The sequence below is a fragment of the Ochotona princeps genome, chromosome 17 (genome assembly GCF_030435755.1).
Source record: "Ochotona princeps isolate mOchPri1 chromosome 17, mOchPri1.hap1, whole genome shotgun sequence".
Classification (NCBI taxonomy): Eukaryota; Metazoa; Chordata; class Mammalia; order Lagomorpha; family Ochotonidae; genus Ochotona; species Ochotona princeps.
In genome coordinates, this window is record NC_080848.1 from 3,443,687 (window position 1) to 3,456,459 (window position 12,773).

At 57.9% G+C, this 12,773-nt stretch overlaps 1 protein-coding gene across 5 annotated transcripts in view; it reads right to left on the bottom strand.

Annotated features, from left to right (window-relative positions):
• Positions 1 to 349: 349 nt before the first annotated feature.
• The window catches only part of UNK (unk zinc finger), a 29,229-nt gene continuing 16,805 nt past the window's right edge, over positions 350 to 12,773 (bottom strand). For 2 of the 5 annotated variants that reach the window (XM_004592901.2, XM_058676703.1), the window contains exons 2-16: positions 12,436 to 12,645; positions 11,412 to 11,588; positions 11,176 to 11,306; positions 10,532 to 10,667; positions 9,900 to 10,017; positions 9,117 to 9,201; positions 7,768 to 7,910; positions 7,208 to 7,408; positions 6,600 to 6,665; positions 6,008 to 6,182; positions 5,207 to 5,308; positions 4,899 to 5,087; positions 3,076 to 3,257; positions 2,236 to 2,493; positions 350 to 1,650 (exon numbers count right to left, since the gene is read on the bottom strand). In XM_004592901.2, coding sequence (XP_004592958.2) covers positions 1,495 to 1,650; positions 2,236 to 2,493; positions 3,076 to 3,257; positions 4,899 to 5,087; positions 5,207 to 5,308; positions 6,008 to 6,182; positions 6,600 to 6,665; positions 7,208 to 7,408; positions 7,768 to 7,910; positions 9,117 to 9,201; positions 9,900 to 10,017; positions 10,532 to 10,667; positions 11,176 to 11,306; positions 11,412 to 11,588; positions 12,436 to 12,645 — 2,329 coding nt within the window. In that variant the 3' untranslated portion in view covers positions 350 to 1,494. The remainder of the gene's footprint in view (positions 1,651 to 2,235; positions 2,494 to 3,075; positions 3,258 to 4,898; positions 5,088 to 5,206; positions 5,309 to 6,007; positions 6,183 to 6,599; positions 6,666 to 7,207; positions 7,409 to 7,767; positions 7,911 to 9,116; positions 9,202 to 9,899; positions 10,018 to 10,531; positions 10,668 to 11,175; positions 11,307 to 11,411; positions 11,589 to 12,435; positions 12,646 to 12,773) is intronic. The other 3 variants (XM_058676702.1, XM_004592902.3, XM_058676700.1) reach the window with 3 other exon arrangements.

The following is a 12,773-nucleotide window of genomic DNA, read 5'->3' on the forward strand; positions in this document are numbered from 1 at the left end:
GCCTGCACACAGTGCCAGCGAGAGGCTGGGCGAGCGCCCCTCCCAGCACACAACCTGTGGCCCACTGAGACAGACCCCTGCCAGGGTGCTTCCTTACCAGGCAGGGCTCCCGGGGGGAGGGCTGGGAGGAAGGCGTGCAGACCACCCCCATGTCTTCTGAGCAGTATTCGAGAACCACAAGTAAACCCACCCCAGTGGGTAGGTCCTGACTACAGCCTGGAGAGGGCTCAAGTCCGAGGCTCCAGTGCCCACCTCAGCAGCCCCCGGCCCCTCCAACCTCCTTACCACAGCTCAGGCGTGGGCCAACACAGGGATCCTGGCCCACCCCGGATAAACACACCACCACTGCAAGTTCCTATTTTATTTCCAATAGGTTTGGAGCTTTGTTGATTTTTGCATTTTTGTAAAAAAGGAAAGTCTTCACTTAATTCATTGAAAGCCCTTTCGTGCTGAGCCCAAGAGGGGAGCAGGGACTGGGCTGGACCAGACCCTGGCAGCCTCTCCAGGACACTGGTGCTGGGAAGTGCTGGGAACACAGTGGCTTCCCTCCACCCCCCACCCCTGCTGCATCTCTCTGTACAGACAATTTAAAAATGGAAGCTAAGACACAGTACACACAGGACAGGCACGCACACACATGCACACAGGCGTCTGCCCACCACGGGCAGGGCGTCAGCTGCACTCAGAGAGCACCAAGGAATGCATAAGAGCCCCTCCTGGCCAGGAGGGCGGGGCCTGCGCCCCCTTGGTCCTCAGTTCACACTCCTCCCCACCAATTGTCCTGCTAGCTGCCAGGGGGAGGGGTGGACAGCACACAGGCAGGCCAGGGCAGAGGGGAGGGGTTGGTGACAGCTCAGGACGGTGCCCACAGAACAGGGAGGCTGTTCTGACGGGTCCAGGAGGAGCCAGGTGGGCCCCAGGCCTCTGGACCTGAATAATACAACAGGCTTTGCCCGTGCGCTTCAGGAGGCCAGTTGTGGGCCTGGGCTAGTCCTGCAGCTTGGGCCTGCCAGGCTCTGCTGTCCTCCCGAGCAATAGCTGGCCCCTCCTATAGGCCTCCACCGGTTCACAGCTGGGAGAAGGAGGGCAAGCAGGGCCTGCCCTGAAGGCTTCTCTCCTCCCCCTCAGCCTCTTCCCCTGCGCAGGCCCAGGAAGAAGTTAAAAATAGTTAGTTCCTACATTAAAAAAAGAGAACAGAGGATCTGTCAGAGGCGTGGGAGGACAGGGGAGGCCTGCCAAGTAGGTCTGTAAAAAGTGCTTGGTAAGTCTGCTTTAAAGTGTGTGTCTACATCTATGTACAGATATACACACAGACACTGCTCACACGGCGGCCACCACACATACCCACACAGCAATGTATACATATATATAATCATATACATATACACACATACATACGTACATACATACATATATATATATATAGATATATCCTTTAAAAAGTCCTAGGGGAGGGATGGGCTGGCCAGGCCAGGCCGGGCCAGGCACTCAGGGTCACGACTGGAGGGCATGGGCCCGGCTGGGCTGGCAGACAGGACACTCGCTGCCCTCTGCGCAGAGCTCGCACAGGACGGCGTGTTGGCACGGCAGCACCGCCCGGTTCTGCTCTTGACACTTAAGGCATTTCACTGACTGCATGTGGAACACAGCCTGCAGGGAGAGTGACACTGACATCAGGGCTGTGGTCCAGGCTGCCAGCTCAGCCCCAAGGCGACAGGGAGCCACCCTGCAGCCAGGGGATCTGGTGGGTGCTGCCCACAGGCACTTGGCTGCCGCGGGCCACTAGCCCTGCTGTGCAGCCCCGTCCCTGAGGGCTCATCCACAGAGGATTCTGCCTCCTTTCGTGAGAGTGAGGCCCAGAAAGGACTGTGACACATTCTAGGACTGTGTGGCCACCCCAGGGGAACTCACGGGGGCCTCAGGATTCCCAGTCACCCTTCCCAGGCACCCAGCAGGACACCCCTTGGTGCCACAGCCATTCTGGAATGACAGCTAGCTGTGGAGAGCTTAGTGGAGGAAGCCACTTGGGACTCAGCTACAACATGGGTCAGCCCTGGATCCCTCCCTCCATCAAGGCCCTCTCCTCCTCACCCTCCTGGGAGTGTTGGCTCAGGGTTGGGTAGTGGCTCTCAGGAGTGTCATGACACCCAGAGCAACCTGGGCCAGGACACCCCCAAGTGCTTGCTGAGACCACCCTACAAGCCCACCCGGTGACCCATGACCTTCTGGGCTGACCTTGTCCACCTGCTCCAGGTGGGCTCGCAGCTGTTTCTGGAGAGAGTAGAGGGTGGAGAGAGAGAGGGCCTCCAGGTCCGAGAAAGGGGGCAAGCTCTGGGGCTCGGTGCCCACATGCAGCCGTCCTAGTTCCTCTTGGAGCTTCTTCACCTGCACCTCCAGCGCATCCCGCTGCTCTCGAGCCAGCTCGCACTCGGCCCCTGCGGCACTGGCCCGTTCCCCAGCTTCCTCTGCCTCCTTCTTCCAGGCATCACAAGCCTGTGGGCCCAACACACAGCACCTCGTCACCGTGGCCCCAGTGTGTGCCTCCCCCTGCCTGAGAGCACTCCAGCAGCCTGCATGGGCGCTCTGGCTACAGGGCCTGCTGGGAAGCTGGGCTGGCTGGGGGGGGGGAGGGGCAAGCAGGATGCTGCTCGCCAGGAGGTTTCTGAACCTGCAGGAGATCCTCTGGTGGGCAGAGGAAGGAGGGGATAAGGCCTTGCCCTGCAGGGGTGCAAAGGCGGCCAGCATCTTGTGAAGACCCTCTGCGGCTGGAGAGGCTATGTCATGGGACCTGGAGCCCTGGGTGAGGGTTGGCTTCCAAACCCAAGCAGGGGTCCTGGGCGTAGGCTACACAAGCTGCTCACAGAAGGTATCCCATGCTCACGACGCCAGCCACGCTGGGTCCTAAGTGGCAAGGCAAGTTGACTGTAGGGGTGATGAGGACAGTGGACAAAACTGAGATCCGTTCTGTTCTTATGGCCCCTGCTCCCCCCACCCCTGTGCGTACTCTGAGTAGGACAGGCTTGGGCTGGATGCCACCAGGCACTGGGGTCGGCAGGTGGGCATGGGGCCCAGTACCTGCTTGGCCTGCTTCCAGGACTCCTCCCACTGCTTGATGGTGCCGTTGGCTTCATCTAGCTCTTGCCGAAGCCGGGCCAGCTCAGCAGCCCCTGGCCCTGACAGGAAGGCAGGGGAAGTGCCCGGGGAGAAGCTTCCAGAGGCAAAATGCTCCCAGATGCTGCTGTTCATCCCGTTCAGACCTGCCCCAGGGAGGGGGGGACATCAGCTTGGGAGGGCTTTGGCACAGGCCCTGGCCAGTCCTGCCTTGGGGCTCTCAGGGGCTGGCTGCACACTAGGTCAAGATATGCCCAGGGATGGGAGAGCAGGCCAGGAAGGTGCCATTGGCTGTGGCAGACCAGTTCTGCTGCCACCTGCCACTCCCAGTCTCAGCATCCACTTCTGCAAAGTGGGGTTCCCATCGCTTGCCTCACAAGGAGATTCTGGGGCTTTGGGGAGTCCCAGCCAGGGGCCACTTATGCCATGGCTTCACTCTTAGGCCAGGGCTCAGCCCCAGCAAGCCATCCTGTACTGGATGTGAAGTCTGGATGGCCTCGTATGTGAAGGGAGCTTGGGCACATTCCCTTTGGTTTACAGATGAGGACACTGAGACCGAGTGCTACCAAAAAGCACGACTGGCAATGTGTGGGGCAGGGCACAGTGGGCACTGGCCTCCAAAGGCCTCTGGCTCCTGGCGCCTAAAGCTGCCTGCTCTCCCCCTCCCACCTCCACCCTGTGTTCACTCAGGGAAGTTCCTGAACTCCACTGGCTCTGCCCCTTGCTCCTGCGGGCAATGACATCACCTCTGGGATCCTGCACACATCCACCCTCTTTAGAGACTTCAGAGTTAACACTCCCTCAGCCCGACCTAATCAGCCAGGACATGCTCCCCTCTGAGCAACAGGAGCACAATGACACATGCAGGGCACCATCTTGTGTGGAGCCACCTGCCCCACAGGAGTCCCACAGGGTCTCACGGGAGCTTCAGGGTCAGGGAGGCCTCCCCGGTCCTTCTGGCTCAAGTGTGTTGACTGCCTCGGAGAGAAGCCACTGACTTGGGGACCCTGTACTACTGGACTCATGCCTGTACCTGGAATAATGTGGGGATGAGGTCCTGATGATTCTTGAGCCAACCTCACACAACGGAGGGCAGCTCCCCTCCCCTGCAGCAGGGCGGTGATACAGCTGTGCCTGCTGTGTTGTGCAGAGGCCCCAGGCCCAGCCCCTTAAAGGAGGCTGTTTCTGACCTCTGAGAAGCTGCAGGGTGACTGGGAAGTGAAGGCCATTGCTGCTTAACGGGGCAGAGCCATGCGAGTGACTTCCGGCCATTACTTCCAGGATCGTCTTCAGCCCTCAAGCCCCCACGTGGGACTGAGCACCCTGGCTGTAGTGCCAGAACCCACAGGCCTCCATATATGCCAAAAGATCCTTTGAGGTCTGGGTCCCTCTGCCTAACTGTACGCTGGGCAACAGGCTTCCGGCTAGACCTCGGGCATCCCAGCTGAGTCTGTGCTGAATCTTTACCCACTCCCCTATGGGCCTGGTTGGTGTGCGCAGTGGTGGGAGTTCCAGTAACTGCCAAGGAGGGCACACTGCTCCAGACCAAGCCTTCACCTTGGCGAGTCTGCTGCGTGCAGCACTGGCCTGTGCCTAGAGCTCCACCGCCGCCTTCCAGCCACCCCAGAGGGTGGGCTGTTTGGTGGGTGCTGCCATCACAACCATTCCTTCAACACACACGGGTGGGGGGGGTGGAGCCTCCAGTCCAAGTGATGCACTGTGGACACCGTGGACACCCACGCCAGCACCCATGCCCACCATCTCCTCTGAGCCATGCTCCCTCTTACCTAAAGATCCATGTGATGCTGAGGTCCCCAAAAATGTGTTTTCTGACTGGCTCGGGTGGGCCTGGGGCTGCTGCAGGAAGTGTGAGGAGAGGCTGACAGGAGGGGACGGGGACGCAGAGTGGAAGGAGGCAGAGCTGCCCAGGGAGCCGGGGATGTTGACGGGTGCAGAGCTCTGCAGCAGACTTCCACCTGCAAGAAAGGATCAGGGCCACTGTGAAGCCAGGCAGGCTGCATTGGCCACAGTGAAAGGGGACTAGGTCACCTGAGCCCCTGAAAAGCCCTCCAGCCACCCACCCCCTGCCCAGTACCGATTGTGATGCTGCCTGGGTGGGGCCCAGTGCTGTTATCAAAAGTCTTCTCCAAGGCAGCCACCCCAAACTCATTCAGGTCCAGGTCATCCAAGGCGGACTCTAGAGGCAGAGAAGGACATGAGCCTGCTGGCTTCCCAAGGGTCCCAGGCCACCCTGACAACCTCTTCTCTCGGTCACCCACACCTTCTAGCCATACTGGGCAGGGCTCTCTGCCCACCTAACCTCCAATGCCATCTGCCAACCAGCCCACAGGTCTCTCCTCTCTAAAGCCACCTCTGGTACTTCTGGTCCAGGGTCCTGCCTCTGACAGTCTGTCGCCTGCTGTTGCAGCTCCTGGGTCTCACCTGAGCTCACTGGGGTGGTGGGGTAAGGGGTATTTCTTGGTGGCTTAGTGCACAGTGGTGTGTGTTGGGCAAGTGCAGTGCCACCTGTTCCAGTAGACTGGAGGGAAACAACTCCCCTCCTAAGAGGGAGCAGCAATCCCTTATCTGCCTGTTCAGTGCGTGCCACAACAATGAGGACAGCTGCACAGACTAAGGATCCCTAGTAAGAACATGGGCACTGGATAACACAAGTCTTGGGATGAAGGCAACTCTAAGTAACACCAAAGAGCTGCAAGAGTTGGTCTCGGCTCTTCCCCCAGGGTCCTTTCTCCTTTGGCTTAGGATCCTACCTCTGACTGCCTGAGGCAGAAGTCGAGCTGACCAGCTTGCTGACCTAAGCCTCACTTCATCAATGTGACTGCTTCTGACCCCCGTCCCACTCCTGTGCCTCCCCAACAGCAACCTCATCAATTACCTATGACCGACTCTACTGTGTCACTGGTAGGGTAGAAAGGCAGAGCGTTTGCATTCATGCCAGGAACACTGCTGGTGCCCACAGGGCTAGGGGGAGTAGCTGCCAAGCTGGAGGTGATACTAGAGGAGATGCTGGAAGTCAGGGGGCTGCCCACAGGGAGGATGCCCAACATATCCTGCAATGAGACAGGGAGGGGAAAAGGCAATGGGAAGCCCGCACAGGAGGGACCAATTCTCATCTGGCACTCACATGCCCTGCTGGACTATGCTCCAGTCTGCAGGCTGACAGACTAGAGCTAGTTGAGTGGCTTGGAGACTGCCAGGCCATCAACTCCCTCACGGCTATCAAGAAGGGAACGCAGGCACAGTGCTTGGCCCGGGACAGATGCCAGTCAGTGTGCTCTCACTGGATGAGGAGTCTGGGAAGTGAGGGGCTAGAGGACCTGTCCCCCACCCTCCTTGTATTTGGGGCAGGCCCCATCTAGGTCCCTTCTTGCAGTTATAGGAAGTGGCACTTCCTAAACACTCTTGGGGGCTGAGCCTGTCCTGTCCACAGCAGGTGGTGGAGGGTAGGAGAGCAGAGGGCTCGGTACCTGTTTGGGCTGAAGCATTGGTTGCTCTTGACTCCTGGGCTCCAGTGAGTGGGGTTTTAATTTGGCCTAGAACAGAAAGGCAGGGAGCCGAGGTGAGGGTGGGGCCGTGGGCCCCCAAAGCTAGAAATCCACAGAGACCTGCATGGTTCAGAGGCTGCCAGTACTGGGGGGCAGTGACGGCAGATCCATCACCTGTCATGCCTCCCTTTCCCCCTCCCTAGCCCTACTCCTCTCCTAAGCAGGGAACTGCTCCTTCCAAGTGACTCAGCCCAGATAAGTCCAGAAGGTTCATCTCCAGGCCCAGTCGGAGACCCCTGTGTTGCTCCTCAAGACCCTACTGCTCCTTCAAGGAGATCCAAGGCAGGGGAATGACCACACCCTCATGCCGTCCCCACTCCTCCCTGCTCTGTGACACTGACAAACTGCTAGGCCCTCCTCCTGCCTCCAACTGCAAGACAGTTTCCTCGACCTGCTCAGTGCTGAAGAGGTGACGAGAGGAGTCCTAGCTCCGAGGCCTCCACCCAGACCTGGGCCAAAGGCTCCTCCGAGCCTTGACTCCTAGCCTCACTAGGCGTTAGATATCCTCTGCTGCCCCTCCCATCCCTTACCTGGCATTTGAAATTTTTCAGGTACTCAGCTCCCACCTGGTCTTCCCGTTCAAAGCCAGGGGCCTTCTTATAGCTGCCAGGGGCGAGACCCGACTCCCCAGGGAAGACCATGCCCTCGAGGTTCGGGGGCTTCCTGATGGAGCCTGGTGGGGAGCCACAGAGATTGGAGGGGCTGCCTAGGCTGCTGTTCCTGCAGAGGAGCTGCAGAGAAGGGGAGTGGCTGGTGGGCATCTGCAGGCTGAGGCGCAGCCCATCTGCCACCCCTCTGCAGGGGGAGCCTCTTCAGCAACAACCACCTGGGGACCCTAGAATCTCATGAGGGAACTGGTAGGCAAGGGACAGAAGAGTGACAGGTGGCTTCCTCTTTTACCCAGCCCTTCCCAGCTTGGTCAACACAGGCTCTGGGGAGCACCTCCAGCCCTCCCTCCCCCAATTTTGACAGAAAAGAACCCTGAGAACTTTGGAGTACGAAGGAAGAACCCCTTGGCCTGAGGACAAGAGGCAGGAGTGGGCTCTGGGGCAGGCACTGGTGCCCACCCCTCCCTAGGTTAGGCACGTACGGCACTGAGGTCAGGGGCATGCGGGCTGGAGGGGCTCACAGGCACCGAGTCTCCGGCAGCAGAAGGCATGTACAGGATGGGACCTGGCTGGGTGGGGCTGGACACAGCTGAGGAAGGCTGGAGGTCATCACTTAGGGGTGGCTCTGCAAAAGATGGGGGCAGGGGTCAGCAGGCTTCTAAGCCAGTCCCAGAAATGCTCTTCTACTTTAAGGGACGGTCCCTACCTTACTTCTATCACCCTGGTCCCAGCACTGGGCATCAACCAGGACTCTCCACAGTAACTAAAGATATAAGAAACATCAGGCTCTTCATCTCACAGGTAATAAAACAGGCAGAGAGGCAAGTTAAATCCAGCAAGCTCTCAGAGCTAGAGATGGCTCATAGCTCCAACTCTACAGCCTGAACTATCTGCCTGGGTCTGTGCTGTGGCAGGGTGTGCCAGGGCCAAGAACATGCTTTCTCCTCCCAGCACCCTCAGTCTGTTTTGTACTCTTTTGACAGGCTGAGCTCACAGAGGCATGAAGAGAACCAGAGCAGTGGCCTGGGGAGGAAGCAGGGGTCGGGAGGACTGCCTTGCACCCCACTGCCAAGACTGGGCGTGGTAGCGTTGAGGATCTATACCCACACCACCCTGCATGGTGGCCACAAGCCATGAGTCGTGACTAACCCCTGAAATCTGCTGGGCTGAGCTAGAATGTGCATTAGGTATTGGCTTTCTCAGGCTTAGCAGACACAAAAATTATCTTGATATTCTCCTACATTGATTACATATTAAAATGTTATTTTACATTGGGCTAAATAAAAATGTTGTCAAAATGAGCATTTCTTGTTTAAAGAAACAAAACAATATGCAAATTTTAGAAATGGTACATGAGTATCAGGACCAACCAGAAGGGCAGACCTCGTGAGATCTGTCTGCCACCAGGTCCCAAGTATGCAGTTTGAGATGCCAAGTCAAGGCTGAAGAACTTGCCCCAAAGCTGGGATAACTGTGTACTGTCAAGTTCCTTGCTCACAATAGTAAAGATTCTGCTCCAAAGGAAAGTAGAGGCCTATGCGGCCACAGTGAATTCTGCCCGAGCAGCTCTGTTCCAGAGGCCTGAGTAGGGATCAGAAGGGAAGAGCCCCACAGGCCGCTGGTGACGTCTGCCAGGGGTGATGTGTCATGCTGGCCAGGTAGATAATCCCTACTATAGTTTCATGGACTTGCAGGGAAGGGGAGCGCCCACTGGACAAGGCCCCTGGTGGGCAGAGGGTGCCTGCAAGTGATGTGTTGCCAGTGCCCACTCCTCTGCCTGAGTCTCAACAGAAGGGCGGGCCACCACCCTAGGGTCAAGGAAATGGCATACGTTCTACGTGGGCAAAGGCGCAGAAGGGTCCTCGGGGACAGCTGCCCGACTGCTGCATGTCGTTGCATTTGGTGGATTTGTAGATCTGGAGGGGACAGAGACAGAAATGAGTCAGGTCCAGGCCACGAGAATCAGGCAGGCTCCATGTCCTGACATGGGTGGGTCAGCTTAAATCATTTCGCCCCATGATTCACTTGCTCCAAGTCGCTTGAACTCTAAACTCCCAAGGCAACTCACTGCCAATGCCCCCATCCTTTCTGGGCCCCAGGCTTTCCCAGTCTTCACAAAGGGATCTCCCCTCCCCCAGGGTCTTGGGGTCTGGGTAAGTCTAACTTCTGCTGACACGGTCCTCACTTTGTGGGGTTCATGGCAGTCTGTAAGTCCATTTCAGGCTTCATGGTTTCCGTGGAGCCAGGGCAGGGATAGCAGGTGCCTTTCTCTGTCCTCCACAAGACCAGAACATGGGCCACAGGGCCACAGGAAAGCACTAGTGGGCTTGAGTCGGTATCAGGGAGGACATGGGGCCCTAGACTCCACCATCACTAGATCACTCACAAGCATCTGAAATGTCACAAAGCCCAGACAGGCCAGCCTGCACACTCAGTCCATGGCTCCCGAGTGGAACAGCAGCAAGTGGGGGCTGTGTGGCTCGGGGCAGAAGCCACCGATGGGGGCAGGTCAGGAGGAGCTGTGCCAGCATTGCCCTGTCCTTATGCCTCCCAGAGGGGATACGCTAAGCTACCCCACCATCCCGCCCAGGACCCGACAGCTCCCCAGGCCCACCTCCGGGTGGAACTGCTGCTCCGTGCGTGTGTGGCAATACTGGCAGCTATCTCCATTCTCACACTTGCCAGGGTCTCCCCATTCGTCCCCGTGTTTGACGTTTGGACATGGAGATGACCTGACCCAACAAGTGGGGTAAGATGGAGGAAATAGCAGGTAAGATCAGGGCCTGAGGGTGCCACCAGGATCCCTGCTCAGGGTCCCTCTCTGTTTCCCCACCTCACTGGGGCAGGCACAGAACTGAGAAGGAGAGGCTGTGGAGTGTGGCCTTACCAGGGCTAGAAGGCAGGCTGTTTCTCTGGCCCAGCCTGGTCACAACACCAACCAGGCCCTCCCACCAGGTACCACACAGCCCACAGTCATGCCACAGCCATGGCCACAGTGTCCACACTGTGGCCTGGCTTGCTCTACACATATCCCAAAGGGTCAGAATTGGAGAGGCGCCAGAGACCATCTGGCCAGGTTCTCATTCATGCAGAAATCCAGTCACCTGTCCTGCTTCCTCCCCCTATACCAAGGCCCTAGGATTCTGTAACCCCACCGCCCTGCCACAATGGCAGTAACTTCTGCAAGATCCCTTCCCTGCCACATCACATCTCCCACCCACGGCCGGCCTCCTGGGACCAAAGGACCTGTATTTGTGCTTCCGGGGGCTCCGCCGCCGGTCCTTGCTGTTGTGGTAGTAGGGACAGGCATAGCCCTGGCGGCACAGCCGTGGGGGCTTCTTGCACGGCTCTGTCTTATAGTTCCCCAGCACGTAAGTGGTTTCTGCACAGGGGCCGGAAGGCAGGGGTCAGGCAAGTGGGGGTGGAATACCCCGAGAACATCAATAAAGTGGAGGGAAAGCAAGGAGAAGCCATCAGGAGGGGGTCCCAGAGTGACATTGCTAGCAGGGGTCAGCAGGGCCACCGCTACACAGGCCACGGGCAAGCTGAGGATGCCCAGACCAGGGCTGGTCCCTCCCTAGAGACACACACAGCTCACAGAGCCAAAAAGGCACTGCCATGAGGCAAGAACACACGTATGTGTGCAAATCAGCGCCGTGTATGCAGATATGAACACCTGCAAGCCCTTGGGAATAGTGCATCTGAGTGAATCCCCCCAGAAGTACTTTGTGAAGAAAGGTGTAAGGTGGGAAAAGGGGGCTGGGCACCACCCAGCAAGGAGGGAGCGTGGGTTGGAGGAGATGTTGGTGTGCCACCATGGTGACTTCCTCAAGGCAACTCTGGGCGTGGGGGGAGGCCTCAGGCTCGAGGGGCGAGGCCGCTTCCCATACCTTGCCACCGAGGCTCCTCACTGAGGATCTTCTCTATCATGGCGTGGCTGGCGGCTCCAGCGGACTGGCCCTCTATACTGCCCTCTACTGAGCTCTGGCCATTCTGTAAGGCCTCCATGGCCTGGAGTTCCCTAAGAGAAGAGAAAGGAAACGTGGGTGGGCATGACAGCAGGCAGAGAAAGCGCACCAATCTTCACCATCCTGGCTGGTAGCCAAGACCCTGGCCCCCAGCCCACCTGATGTCATAGACCGGGGAACGGAGGTCATGAGGCCCATGGGCAAAAGCGCAGTGCAAGCCGTTTTTGGTGCAGTTGCCTTTTGAGTCTGTCTCGTGGATGCAGATTCCAGTTTTGTAGTAGCGCAGGTGGTACCTGCGCTCAGTGTCCCCTGTGGTCCTGTGCAGGAATGGGCACCTGGAACATGGCAGCACAAGTCACTCTGCTTTGCTCCTGGCAGCCTGGATACCTACCCCCCACCCCTTCCCAGCCATTCAAAGGCTTTCTCCATGACCCCGAGGTGCCTCAAGGTGAGAATGCCCTTCCCTTGGGTGCTGTAGCCTGAAAACACCCATCAGGCCTGACACAGCTGGACTGTCCTGCAAGGTGCCCAAAAGGAGGCACCTGTGGATGTGGAAGATTCCTGGGAGAATGAATGTTGTCAGCTAGGTGTCCTAATTGGCTGGAAACCTGGGAATGCCCCTCCTACCCCAAGTGCTTTATTGTGCAAGCTTTTGACCTCTGCAAGCAACAAGGGTGGATTCAACAATGGCTCAGTAAGTTTTGTCCACAGAACTCCACAGCACTTCCTGTGCCCTCTGCAAGGTCAAAACAAATAATGAGCAAGGCCAAACAGAGTTCCCTCAGGGGTGCCACCTCCTTATGCCTATCATTAGTATTGTGCCCATTTCTGCAGAGATCTGTGGCAGAACATACAGATTCAGCCTCGGCAATTCTAAGAGGTACAGTGTAGTTGCTAGTGGGACAGGGCAAGGGCCCCTATGATCTCAGGGAGCCACTGGGCTTCAGATCTGGCCCCTCACTGGAAAAAAAAGTCCTTAGGGTTCCCTAAAGATGCCCAGAAAGAAAGGCCCCACCCCATGACAGGGCTTCTTAACCAGATCTGGGCTGGAGGAAGGTGGCCCAGGCTGCAGCTAGTTCTTCCCAAAGCAGCCTGACTGGCTTCCTGGAATCTGTGGCCTAGTCTGAGGGCATCTGACCAAGGAGACCTGGGGCTTCTCTGAAAGCAGGCTGGGGAACTCACTCGTCGCCCTCCGGGCAAAGGCCTGTAGCCTCGTCGTACTTGGTACAGTAGACGTCAGGACTGTAGTTGAAGGTGCCGTCCCGACGGCGAATGGACCGGCGGCGCCGCTGGTTCACAAAGTGCCAGTGGAAGCAGGTGTAGGGCCGGTGCTGTGTGCATTTGTGCTGCACAAAGAGTGGACACTGCTCCGTGCGGAACTCCTTCAGGTACCTGCAGACAGAGCCCCATGGGAGTGAGCTGGAAGTAGAGAGCCAAGTCCTTTGTGCCCAACAAGAACTTAGCCACCGAGTCCCTGAAGGCCCCCTGGAGAGAGCAGTTCCACTGGGACATTAGGAGAG